The sequence below is a fragment of the Natator depressus genome, chromosome 27 (genome assembly GCF_965152275.1).
Source record: "Natator depressus isolate rNatDep1 chromosome 27, rNatDep2.hap1, whole genome shotgun sequence".
NCBI lineage: Eukaryota > Metazoa > Chordata > Testudines > Cheloniidae > Natator > Natator depressus.
The window spans coordinates 12,511,105-12,524,460 of record NC_134260.1 but is presented as its reverse complement, the minus strand read 5'-3'; the positions used below and the strand labels follow the sequence as shown (position 1 = coordinate 12,524,460).

Here is a 13,356-nt window from a genome sequence, read left to right as displayed (position 1 = left end):
GTAATTTCCCTTCTTCACTACTTAGGAAGCTTGCGACAAGAATTATATTTTTTACTTGGTTTGTTTTATAGCAGCTTAAGAAATAAATTTGCACAAGGACAGTCTTAAAAAAATATATATAAAACACTTAGAAGTATAAAAATGTTTTCACATGATTTACAGATTGCCAGTTAGAAAAGGACAATCAGTTTCTTTTGTGCTCTGTTTTGCCCAGATTTGAACTAATAAGGATGTTTGTTTCAAAAAGATCTCCCCTTATGAGAACAAAATATTTTCTGCACATTGTCATGGTCACAACTCTGTCACTGGTGCCTATTTACTCCTGCTACTGAGTCAGTGGTAAGAACAAAGCGTTCTGCTTTCTTACATCACAACAGTGAAGGGTTCCATCCCATTCCCAGTTAAAGTGCAGTCACAGTCAGAAAAGTGACTATGCATTTAAAAAAAAAAAAAAACAAACAACAGAAAGAAGGCAATTTCCTATTGGACATATCTGCTTCCCTAGGTGACTGTGTGTCAGTGTGCTGGCTTTACTGAAAAAGACAGTCCTGGCTCTTGTTAGGCTTGCAGAGCCAGCGCAGCCATAAGAATGTGATTAAACGTGAGCTCATTGTCAACATGATCAGCTGAATGGATAGTGATTCTTGTTATTACCGATGATGTTATAAGATGCAGCAAGGACATAGCCTGAGAGCCAGAGCCTTGGTGGAATTTGCAACAATGGTAATTAAGAAAATCATCTTCTGACTTAAAGCAGATCAGATCTGGTCAGAACATAAAGCACACACTTCCCTGTAATATTTTTAAGTTTACTTTTCTGACTATTAATTGCTCTTTAAAACTAGGTTGTGTTAGAATCCAGAGGAGAAGCAAGACTCTTTTGGGCCAGTGCCCATTTTTCAAACAGTTAATAATAATACAAGATGTTGCACTGTACTTGAACCTGTTCTACAATAATTATATTTCAGTACTGGGGCAAAAGTATGATCATGACTAAATTCTGATGGGTGTGTGCATTTGGATGGAGTGATTGCTATTACTGAAAAGCAAGGTCTTCAACTGTATTGCAGAGAGGAGCTGTGAATAAGGTTGAAAGCGGTTCTCCGGAGAAATAAGTTGTAATTCATATGCAGCAGAAGCTTCTATAATCTGCTGCTCCTATCATCCTGTGTTGCTCTGTTGGCAGTAATGGAAAATATGAATGCACATTTAAACTCACCTCTGGAAAGGATATCCAAGATTCCACTGGCACAAGCGAAATCTTTTAGAAACAAACCTCTCTCTCTCTCTCTCTCTCACTATTTTAGGAATGAGCACTCAGCTCAATTTTGTTCAAGTCTGTTGAATTTTAGGACTCATGAAAATGAGAGACACCATTAGAACGGTCTAAAACCAGGCATAGTGAAGCCAGGTGTGCCAGCTTTTTCCTTACAGAACTGCTGCTGCATTCCCTGCCAATCCCATCCCCAACACACTCCAGTCTTTTCTATATATATTTTTGCATGTGTGAGAAAGACCACTACGATGTTAAGAGGAATTAGTCACTGTGCGGCTCTGATATCCCGTGCAAAACCTGCCTGCATGTGTATAAATGCAACATGAATTTATTAGCACAGTATCACTGGCCAATGTTAATCAGCCACTGGGCATTGGATCATACCAAAAAAGAACTCATCGGGTTCGTCTTTTACAAGAGGAATCTTTTCAGACTTCACTGCCCATTCACCACCCTGCTGAAGGATTTTAAGTGCTCTGGAGAAGTGAGGTGGCCTGACCAATTTTTGAAATATCTGTGGTGCGCTTGGCTATTCAGGAAGTTTTAACCATCTGCCCTAGCTGCTCAAGCCTATTTATGAGATTCTGCTGCACCCAGTCTCAGATAAAGCGACTTGAGTGAGTGGCCAGTCACCTCCCACAGAGAGTCCTGCAGTCTGACACCCTACCAAAACTGGTGTAAGCCTGGCACCATGCTTCTTTTCATCCCTTTGTAAATCACTCTCTTTACAATGCGCAAGAGGCCTGGCTCCCCACGGTCACAGTTATAAACTAGACGCACTTTTATGGAATGCTTAAGATTCCTCAGAAGGGTGAATGGCACCCAAGGTCCACAAGCAACAGTCACGATTATTTACCTGTGCTTTCCTCCTGATGCGTGGTAGGAGTTTTCCTTGGCCCACGTTGCTCACTGCTCTTTTCCCCGTTGCTTTCCTCCAGGTTTACAGCAGGTTCCTGGGTCTTCATCAGCTGACTCAGAAGAACAGCCAGCATGTTCTGCATATCTCCCTGAGTGCTAGCCGCTTCTGGGGTTGTCTGCTCCTCTGACGGCTGGACCTCTGTGGTTGGCTCTTCTTCTATGGCTTCCTCCAGGGCCACTTTCTGAGAGTCCTGCTGCTGAGTTGTGACTTCTGTCAGAGCACTGATGGACTGGTTGAGAGCTTCCAGCTGCTGCTGCATCTCTGGGTTAGAATGTACGTTTAACAGCTGGGCCATCTGTGGGACACTGAGATCCGTCTGGCTCTGCAGCAAGTTCAGTAAAACAGCCAGTTCACTTTGATTCAGCTGCTGCGTGATGTCTCCAAGGCCTGCAGAGAATACAAGAAGCGTCACAGAAAGCGGCTCAGGAGAGGCATAGCACATAAGTGCAGAACCATTCCTTTGGAAAAGCAGAGCAGAAAACCCACCCCCCAACCTTTCAAAAGCAAGGAGGGAGTTTTAGGAAAGGAGTTCCATGTTAAAGTTTGCTCAAGTACCTCCTGATGATCTCGGTTTGGGCACTTAGCGTTTGGCTGTTTTGGCTGATTTTTATCCCCCTTTGTGTGGTTAATATTTTACATTCACCTAGCACTTTCCAACCAGAATTCCCCAGAGTGCTTTGCAGACCAGAAGTGCTTCCTTCAGCCCTGAAAAGCAGGTCCTTCTGGGTTGGAAGGCAGCAGCTGTTTAACAGCACACATGACAATTTGGGGCAGAAAGTGCAGCAGCGTAGGCATCCAATCAAAATGGGAGGGGAAACTGTACTGGGAAAAATGTAATTTCTCACGCCGGAATCTGGTCAGAGAGCATGTGGGACTGGGCCCTGTTAAGCATGTGTCGAAGTCTCATCTGAAATATGACACCCCCAGCGGCACAGCCGCCCTTTGCACCAAGCTGGAGCACAGCATCTGACTCAGCGGCAGACTCAGAGAAAAGTGCCATTTGTTGCTGAATCACCAAGCTGTGAGTACACTATCAGATAACCGGTAAGAAATTAGCTGGGGTATTTTATTTTATACTTTGTTCTTTTTTGCAAAACCGTCAGAAGCTTGAAAACAAGCTTCCATTACTTGTTAGGCAAATAGCAAGCTGGGATTTCTGATTTTCCACTTCACTCGGCATGTTTTATTGTTCCCTCATTCACCCAACCCCATTCCCCTTCTTTCAGCCGCATGCTGCATCCCAACGCACAATCTCACTGGGGCATGGACTGTCTTCTTTGTTCTTTGTCTGTACAGCACCTAGAACAACGGGATCCTGACCCGACTGAGGTTCCTCAGTGCTTCCATAATACAGACAACAGGATTTATTTAGAAAACGTTGCATATGTCTATTTCCAGGAGTCAATATGGCTCCCTTGCGTTTACTTAATATTTAGACACCAGCATGAATAGATAGTGTAAGGTCCTGATCCTGCAAATGTTTACTACCAGGCATTATTTACTACAGTGATTAATGGGCAAAAATCCATTGATCCCAGCAGAGAATTTGGACTTTGCCTACAAGATATTCCCAGCTCCTCCTACTCTGAAAGTTAGTCATTATAATGCAACACACAATTAGGTCAAAAACAGTTACAGAATGGAATTCTTAGGTCATCCAGTCCATCCGCCTGCCAGTGCACGATTGTTTCCTTCAGTATATTCTCAGATACTTTACTGGTCTTAAGTGACTCACAAGATTCTCTTTCATGTTTGTTGTCATATAGGAATACATGCAAAGGAGCAGAGGGTGTGTAATTGTATGTACTAGGCGCTCATTTCCTCTCTATGTAATGTATACTCCAGCTGATTATACATTCGACCAGGAGCCTTCAGAGACCGGCTGGAAACATTTGCAACTGACAAAGTTCCCACTGGAATAGACACAGGAAACCGTTGTGACAACATCAAACTGACCTATTGCATCTCCAGCACCAGGCTCTATCTTGAGCTGGACAGGCTGCGGGTGTGCCGGGCTGCTGCTGTTCTTCACAGAGTCTGCGCTCGTTACAGAGGTAGTTTCTTTCCGAGAAACTTTAGACGACGGAGGCTCCTCCACTGTTATCCCACTTTGCCGCTGTCGTCGGCGTTTCTTGCTCCACAGCTCATGGCAATCCTGCCAGTGAGGGAGGCTGGAAGAGGACAAGACTTGGTGAGAGAAGAAACATAGGAAAAGCGACGAGAAGTCCTGAGTTACCCTTGCATGGGCTGGGGAAGTTCTCAGTAACACAAAGGGATCACTGAGACATTGTTCTGATGGCAGCAACATTACGAAACAAGGAGGGGTTTGTGTCCTACAGTGATGAAGACAACATTACTGTGCTCACACCGCTTAAACTGTACAGGGATCTTAATTAAGTCAGGGCTAGATTAGCTTTGATGCATGTAGCTCCTAGTTAGGACTCAACAAAAGGGTAACTGGGTGAAATTCTATGGCCTGGGACAGACAGAAGACTCAGATTAGATGATCTAATATAGGGGTTCTCAAACTTTATTGCACCGTGATCCCCTTCTGACAACAAATATTACTACATGACTCCAGGAAGGGGGACCGAAGCCTACACCCACCCAAGCCCCACTGCCCCAAAGGGGCGGGGGGGCGCACATCAAAGCCAAAGCCAAAGCCTGGGCGGTGGGGCTTCCACTTCAACCCTGGGCAGTAGGGGGTCAGACTTTGGCCCCGTGTGGTGGGGTTCGGGCTTTGGCCCTGGGCCCCAGCAAGTCTAACGCCAGCCCTGGTAACCCCATTAAAAAGGGGTTCATGACCCACAGTTTGAGAACCGCTGATCTAATGGTCCTGTAAGGATAAGGCCTTTTCCTGTAGCCATATTATAAGACCTAAGGTCTTTGTCTGCAGCCATATTAAGAGCAGCAGCCATTAGCTTAGAAGCAGGAAGTCATCCTCACATTCCATCTGAATTACATTAAAACAATGTCATATCAGGCTGTTAGGAAGGAATCTTGTCCTAATGGCACCTACTATAACCAGATAAACAGATTTTAAGATGGTTAAAGAAAACTTAGTTTGACAGCATCCTGTCGGTCAAGAAATCGCTTATCAATAGTTGTGAAATCCTCATTTCTTTATTGTTTTGTCATTATGGTCCCCACTTCTCTATTGTTTGTCTGTATGATCTCTGTCTTGTTCATTGATTGTTTCTGTCTGTTACATAATTAATTTTACTGGGTGTAAATTAATTAAGGTGGCAGGATGATTAGGTTAGAGAATTTTGTTACAGTATGTTAGGTTTGGTTAGTAAAATTTTAGTAAAATGATTGGTTAAGGCACAGCTAAGCAGGACTCAAGTTTCACTATATAAACTGGGGTCCAAAAGAAAGTTCTTTGGGAATCAACTCCAGGACACAGCCCCAAGATCAGAGCTCAACACTCTGCCAACCACACCGTGCAGAAGCTGGAGTCCTCCAGATGACCTGATCCTGTCTGGCCATCAAGAAAAGTTAATCTGTCTTATTGGGAGTGATGAGCATTGTATGTGTAGCGTGTGCATTCTGTTTTGGTGATTGTTAATAAATAGAGGGTAAGTAGGATATTACTGTGTAAGGCTCTTTCACTGGTAAAAGATCCTGTAAACTCACAAAAGATTAAGCCCTGAGTCCACCAGGAATGAGTGTTTGCTCTGAGCCCAGAGCCCACGGAGGGTAAAGTTAGGTGCCTTTTGCCTGGAGCCCTAGGAACTGGGAAAGGGTGGTGGTTCCTACATTAACCGGGTTATGCCTCGAGCCCTAGAAACTAGGTAGGAGATGGGTTCCCTAGAGTGTGCAAGTGATACATAATTTTGTGCGGGTAACAGTCCCTTTTGGCCTTAAAAAACAAAAACAAAAACCTCAATCTAGTTCACAGGCCCAGGAAAAACCCAGACTCCCATTTCACTGCCTTGCATATGTCTGGATTCCTCATTTGGAGCGTTAAGAGAGTTCAGTGCCTCGCTGAGACCTTTCAAACAATCCATGTTTATAGTTTTGGGTTTTGCTTGGGAACAGCCAGCTGCTCCAGCAGATTTCTAAACCCAAACCCATCAGGGCCTGGCCATTCATGTGACGTGCTAAATTGCAAGACAAAGTGATGGTCTCATGATGGGGCTGCCCTTGGCAGCTCTAAAGGGGTCACAGGTATTTCAAAGCCAGTCATCCCTGCATGCGGAGACACAAAGGAACAGGGTTTCACAATCAGTGTGCTCTGTGGGTGGAGCTGTGTGATGCTACTCAACAGCAACCCTTCTAGCCAATTAATAAGCAGTATTAACGAACTCAAAAGGCCCAGCCAATCCTCCTCAGCAAAGAGGTTGGGGGTTTTTAATGATACTTTACCGTTCTATATCATCTTCCATCAGAGGATCTGAGAGCACTTTACAAGCATTACTAAAGTGAGCTTCAGCCCCTGTGAGAGATAAGTGGTATCCCCATTTTACAGAGGGGGGAGGCAAAAGAGACACTAAGGTAAAGTGACTTGCCCACAGCCACGTGGCTGGGGCAGAGCAGAGCAAAGAGCCTAGGAATCCTAACTGGGGCCACCACTTTTGGCAAACTGCAGTGGGTGATGCCCATCGATACGTACTCTGGAGGAGCCATCTTGCCGAGGTCCACATCCTTAAGAAAATCGCTCTGCAAGGCCTGTTCTGCTGTGCAACGTTTGCTGGGGTCCAGCGTCAGCATGTGGTCCAGCAGATCAAGAGCAGCCGAAGGAACGCTGGGTGAAGATTATGGGAACCAGGTCAGAATTAAGAGGCTGTTCTAAAAGGAGAGGGCGGGTAGAAACTGTGCCACATGCTCAGAAAATGGCTTGACCACTCCCCTTGAGACATGGGGAAGACCCACCCAGTCCAAATTAATATTGGAGTCGTACCGGCTCAAGCAAGGAACACACTCCAAAGTATCTGTGGCACAAAAAACAGACACCGGATTCATAATATTTTCAGTGTCACTTTAGCCATTAGTGACTTTAAATTCCTATTTGAAGCCACAAGGCAAATCACATGATTAAGGTCTTCCAGAGACCATGCACACCACTGCCCTTGGAGGCAGACAATTGCAGCTTTCTGGGATAGCTGGTCCCTTGGGCCTGGTTCTCATGAAGGGAGTCTTGACAGGCTGATGCTGTCCTGAAAGTTTCCTAGCCAGTGGATTTAAAGTGAGCGCTGCAAAGAGCTGTGGGTGGGGTTAGAAGACAGCTCATTCTTGAGCAACAATCATGGGGTAGAAATTCAAAGAGGTGTTGATAGGCCACCTCCAGCTTTCCTGGGATGGGAAAGAGTCCCCCAGGAGGGCACAGTGAAATGGGAGAACTGTCCCTTCATCCCACCACCACCTGCCGTGCCACCTAAAGTAGAAGGCAGCCAGTGGACATTATAGTGCCATCACTAGCAAGCAGTTACAGAAGGTCACAAAGCCACAAACACAGTCACTCATCTCCTCTCTTATCAAACTCACAAAGAGAACTCCTCCCGTAGGCGCCTTCGGTATTGCTTCTTCGGTTTCATAGTGTTGAAGTAGGGCAGCTTGATGACGTCTGGCCACACAGCTGGGCAGGGGCTCCCGCAGAGCCGGCTACAAGAGAACCAGGGAACAAGAACACAGTCAGCATGCGCAGCACAGACAGCAGGAGAAGAAGAAGAGCTGCCCAAGTGAAACAATTTCCTCTCTGAATCAGCTTAGCATACAGACAGCCCAGGTCTGAGGACACACTGAGGAGGATTAGACAAAAGCTCAGGTAAAAGCAGTATCAGAAAGACAGAGGCTTATCTTGGTTTTAAAACCATTTGACAGACAAGAGTTTTCAGTGCTGATCTCTATTTTTGCAGGAGTGATTTTTACACTCAAATACTTACACCCTCACTTCACTATTGGTGTAAATATGAATAGTCAGGCATCAACCTGGTTTGCAAGCACAAACACCTAGAGGCCTAACTACTTGTATTTGTAGTTACGGTCATTGCTGGTCTCACTTTGCAAACTGATTAGGGCTCGAGAACGGCTGTGATACTAAGATTAAGTGCATGAGCAGTTTCCGCAGTACTACTTCTCACAGACATGCGCGCACAATGCTTTACCTGATTAATTCAAGCTGAGCCAGTTCCAGATTGGCTTGAAAAATAGGCTTCTTTGTAAACAGTTCCCCGAGGATACAACTGGAAGAGGAAAACCGACAGGTCATGACAGCAGACACTGGGGATGATCATTTGACTAGTGTTGCATGTCTGGCTATAAGCAGCGTTGCCTGAGGGTTCATTTGCATCCGAGCTCAAAACTTGGAGCTGACCAACTAACCTGCGTGCGAAGAGTCAGCCATCACATGCATTTAGGGAGCAACACTTGCCAGTGGCCCTGTTAAGATGTCACACCTGCGACATATTAACTCTTCTCAGGCAAAGGGAAATGTAAACAGGATCATGAAGGCTTAGCTAGGCTAGTCTATAAGAAATGGCCAGCAGTATTTCACCTGCCTTGAAAAAGATAAATTGAGTCTATTATACCTCCAGCTAGGAAAAAAATAGAGGAGGGAAGAGTCCATTATCCATTCAATCCCTGGCCTCTGTGGTGAGCCTTCCGACAGGAGTACCAATTAGTGCCAAATATAGCAGTGGTCTGATGTGGGCACCTGGGCTAACATCTCTTTCTCTGTTGGACACTGAACAACAACTTGACTTCATAGTCACAGTTTTCAGAAGGGATCGGCACTCTCAGATTGGGGCCAAATTGTCAAGAGAGCTGAGTTCCCACTAAAAGGCCAACATAAGCAAGCAGATTTACAAAACAGAGCTCAGCCTGTCGTGTGCTGAGCTCAGCTGAAAATTCATCCGAAAGCATCACAAAGAAAGCTGCTGGGTGCTGAGCCCTTTGGAAAATCTGGCCCCACCTGTGGATCCTGCATTCTTGAAACTCAAGTTCTGAGATTCTTTAAAAATCTTGCTAAATTCACAAGCATCAAATTGCTCTGGTGGCTATATAAGGCCACTGGAAGGCCCTGAGTTCTCCAATTTATGATCTTGTATGGATATTGCTCTCTTCTGAGAAATCTAAACTTCCTTTAGCTTCTCTGTTTAAATAAAGTTTCCTTGATTCCGAAGAACCTCCATCATGTCATCAATTCATTGATGCACTGAGTCAGCAAGCTGCACAAAATGAACAAAGAGCACCTGAGAAATGAAATTCCCTTGTGCACCTTAATGGGGCATTAACTTCAAGGCTTACTAGTTAAAATTTAAATAGTAATGACATCTAAGCAAGTGGTTTAGAACTAAACATAACGATGCCTCAGTCACTGTAAAAAGCTAACTAGGTAAATTTTATGCTACTGTTCTTCAATACTAATGTACACTGGCCTTCCTACACGCGTTCAAATATTCCACACTCGCTCTTAAGAGTGCTTAATAAATGTTTCAGTTACTTGGGTGATAAGGCACCCTTATTTTGGATCCAGTTTAAAAACATTTTAGACTCTGCCTCAAGTTTTCTCATCAAAATATTTACAAAGCTAATACAAATTTCACTGGGTTAACGTCAACTGTTATAGCTAGAGAGAAAACTCTGCTAAAGAGGCCTTTTCTCTACTCCTGTCCCCACTACAGCTCAGTCAGGGATTCACAGACACGGCATGGTCACAGTTAGTAGCACAGAATTGACTTAACCATGCTAAAGCCTTGGACAGGGTCTAATAATCACCAAACCTGTCATCTAGGTTTTGACTGCAGCACCTTTGTTTACCCGGTGTAGCAGAAGAATGAAATTCCACCTAGATCTCTTTGACCCCATGGAGATTTTGCCAGTTTACAAGTCCAAAGATTTTATTTTATTTTTTTCTAAACTGAGCTAGTTTGATGTAGAAGTCAACGAGAGAGAATATACAAATTCTACAAAGGTCCATTGTGCAGAATATTAACTGCACTGGATTTGGAATTTACCCAAAGTTTGCTAACTAAGCATGGCTGAAACTATACCAGGGATGAAGGAAGTGAAAAGAAAGAGGCATTATTTTAGTAGGTGGGCTACGTATAGTAATGGTAGCGGTCTTACATATGTCAAAAAAAGAAAGTCATTATAACCAGGAATTAAGCCCTTTACAGGGAAAGATACAGCTACGAATTTTTAGCAGACCATCCCCAAGTTTCCATTTAGACGAACCCTTGTGTTAAAAGTTTAATTAATGATAGTTCTGGGAAAGACACAAGGGTTACATCACCAGTACATTTTCGGAACTTCTCAAATGTTGCAGAGACGAGATCAAGTGGAACCTACTTGTACGGTTATTATTGCATGACCAACAGATACAACACATTACACAAGGCTGTTCTGTCAGAACCTTTAGAACCACATTTGGACTCTTTCAGATTCTCACAGCTCAAACAAAATGCTACCGAATAAAATGAGGCACTTACCCACAGCTCCACACGTCTATGGCTGGTGTGTAACGCTCCTCGCCTAGCAGCAATTCTGGAGGTCGATACCATAATGTAATGACTTTATTTGTGTATGGACGGCTGGAAGGTAAGATGACAGACTTACATTTGTACAGTTCTTTTCATGTCAGTGGATGACAAAATGCTTTAAGAACCATGGCCTTCGCTTTCAAACACAGGGGCCTAGAATTAGGCAGTTAAACAAGAGCAGCCTAGTTTTCAGAAGTGTGGGGGAGGGGGCACACAGTTCCTCTGTAAGTCAATGAGAGCTGTAGGTGGGCCACATGTCTGAAAATCAGGCCACTTCTTTAAGTGGCTAGCCTCAGAAATCCTTGCTGATACACCCACATACACAAATCACCTAACCCAGCACTGAGGTGCAGCTAACTCCAAACTGGAAGGCAGCTGAGGTTTAACAGCAACCCTGCTGAAAAGTTAAGGTAGGAAGTGAAAAATAATGGTACAAAAATTTGAAGAGCAGACTCATGGTAGTCAAGGAAGTGAAACTTCTGCACAGTCAGCTGGGTTTGTCTAAAGAAAGGCTATTAGACAGCTGGCATAGTATTACACATTTACTCTATAAAGGGACTGCCGGCTAGCTTCCCAGGCTGACCGAGTATTGGGGCATCAGGAGACTCAGTGGTTCAATTCACATATGTTAGCAAATTCCCCCTTTGAGTGACTTACCTCTCTTCAGAGCTGTACAGTCGAGCAAGTCCAAAATCTGCAAGTTTGATCTGCCCACTGAAAAACAAAAGCACAACTATTGGCATGAGTTACAGATGGGATCACTTGCTGAAATAGAAAGAAAGGTAACAGAAAGGACCAAGGACAACTGGTGTTTGGCAACTGCTCATGCTGGATATGCCTGTCTGATTTTTAACAGATCCTATGCTCTATGGAAGGAAAGACATACAAGCATTCAATTTCACGACCATCACAAATGGGCATGTGGCTGCAGTGACTTGCAGTGTTACGATCAGATTCTATCAGTTTTAATTTTCCCTCACTGGCGTTCAGATGGCGACCTGAAGAATCCTAGAAAACTGTCTCCAATTTGTAACCTATCCCACAAAGAACTACACTGCATCCAGCGACTTTAGCAGAAGACTACATAGGAAGTCATTCTGACACCTCTATGCCACTCCTAAAACTGGTCTCCAGATGGTCAACCATGAGGGACATCGGAGCCCACATCCAATACACTGCCACCACCACAATCCCAGCCTCTAAACAGCTAAGGAATTAAACTCTGACAGTGCAGAGCATGGGTGGTGTCTGCATGTGATGGGAAGTGAGGAGGAACAGTCAGAAAAATCCAGAGACACTGAGAGAGAGGAAGACTCCTTTCCCACATTATTTATGCCAACAAAGGACTCAGTGGAGATGGTGCTGGAATAAAGCCATTACATTCTCCCCCAGGGACTTTGAGACTTGAACCTAGCAGCAATAGCTGCAGGAATACTCCTTTGGGCTCTTTCACTGAACAAACACCTTATTTATTATAACTCAGCCTTCCCACAATGTTCTTTATGACATTTTGTTGCAGATGGTTTTCAGTAGCAAGGTTTAACCTTGTGATGCACCCGGAATGATCCATTCCAGGATGCCATTTCCTATTCAAAAGGCATATATGTTTCCTTTAACATAACCAAACCAGTCCTCTAAATACTAGTATTAAATAAGCAACATTTTTGTTGAAATGCTGTGGAGTCAGAAACTGCACCCAGACACGGTTTGCCATCCTTAAGAGACTGAGATAAGGAGCAGTAAGCTTGCCAGCAAAAGGTCTCTTCTGCAGAGGTTGCCGCCAACAGGAAGTTAAGCAGAAGGTTATTAGGCTCATTCACCTTTGGTTAAAGAAAACTCCTATTACAGATGCAGCACCTAGGGGACCTATTGCTTAATTAGAATATCTGTCACTTCTGATGGAAACACACAGGAGACAGGACCACTACAGCAGATAAGATCCTTGTATTCTTTCCCATAATCTAAATGAATCAGTGAGCTATCATCTCACCGCTCAGATTAGCCAGTTTGATGAAAATCATCATCTACCCTATCCAGTACCAAGTTACCTGTTGTTTAATAAGATGTTGGAACATTTAATATCTCGATGAAGGAAGTTCTTTTTGTGACAATAATCCAGCCCCTCCATCAACTGTTTCATGAAAGACTTGATATGGTCCTCTGAGAAATGCACCAGGCCGGATTCTAGCAGCCCCATGAGGTCATGGTCCATGTATTCAAACACAAGGTAAAAGGCACCTGCCACAGAAACAGACAAAGTTTAAGACGGGGGGTGAAAAGTAGAGTCAAAAGTTTCAATGTTTTTGGTTATGTAGAGGAATTGCTTCAAGATAAAGGCCAAGATTTAGAAAAAGGTGACTTGTGATTTTATGTGCTCAGCTGCATACTTCTGAGGCAGGGGGTGAGGAAGGGAGGGGGTCTGATCTCCAGAGGGCAGGAGCTCAGCACTTTTCTTTTCATGGAAAGCGACAAAAGGCCAGAGTGGAAGCATTACCATAAGCTACCTATGGCATCAAGGACTTGAATCTGCTGGAAAAAGGGACTCTCCAAGTGCAACCTAAACGGGCTGTATTTTTAAAAGCACCATCGAACTTAGAAGTGAGATAGGATGGGAAACCTTCCATACCATTAACTGGCTCTTGAGACAGGCAACGTTATCCAGCATAATAAAGGGACTG

At 44.2% G+C, this 13,356-nt stretch overlaps 1 protein-coding gene across 3 annotated transcripts in view; it reads right to left on the bottom strand.

The window, feature by feature from the left end:
- CDK12 (cyclin dependent kinase 12) overlaps window positions 1-13,356 on the bottom strand; it is a 74,025-nt gene that overhangs the window by 41,323 nt on the left and 19,346 nt on the right. For all 3 annotated transcript variants that reach the window (XR_012636416.1, XM_074940984.1, XM_074940985.1), the window contains exons 6-13: window positions 12,727-12,916; window positions 11,336-11,392; window positions 10,628-10,729; window positions 8,303-8,380; window positions 7,683-7,799; window positions 6,811-6,942; window positions 4,152-4,366; window positions 2,133-2,582 (exon numbers count right to left, since the gene is read on the bottom strand). Coding sequence is in view for 2 of the 3 variants with exons in the window: in XM_074940984.1 (XP_074797085.1) it covers window positions 2,133-2,582; window positions 4,152-4,366; window positions 6,811-6,942; window positions 7,683-7,799; window positions 8,303-8,380; window positions 10,628-10,729; window positions 11,336-11,392; window positions 12,727-12,916 (1,341 nt within the window). In the remaining variant the exon portion in view is untranslated. The remainder of the gene's footprint in view (window positions 1-2,132; window positions 2,583-4,151; window positions 4,367-6,810; window positions 6,943-7,682; window positions 7,800-8,302; window positions 8,381-10,627; window positions 10,730-11,335; window positions 11,393-12,726; window positions 12,917-13,356) is intronic.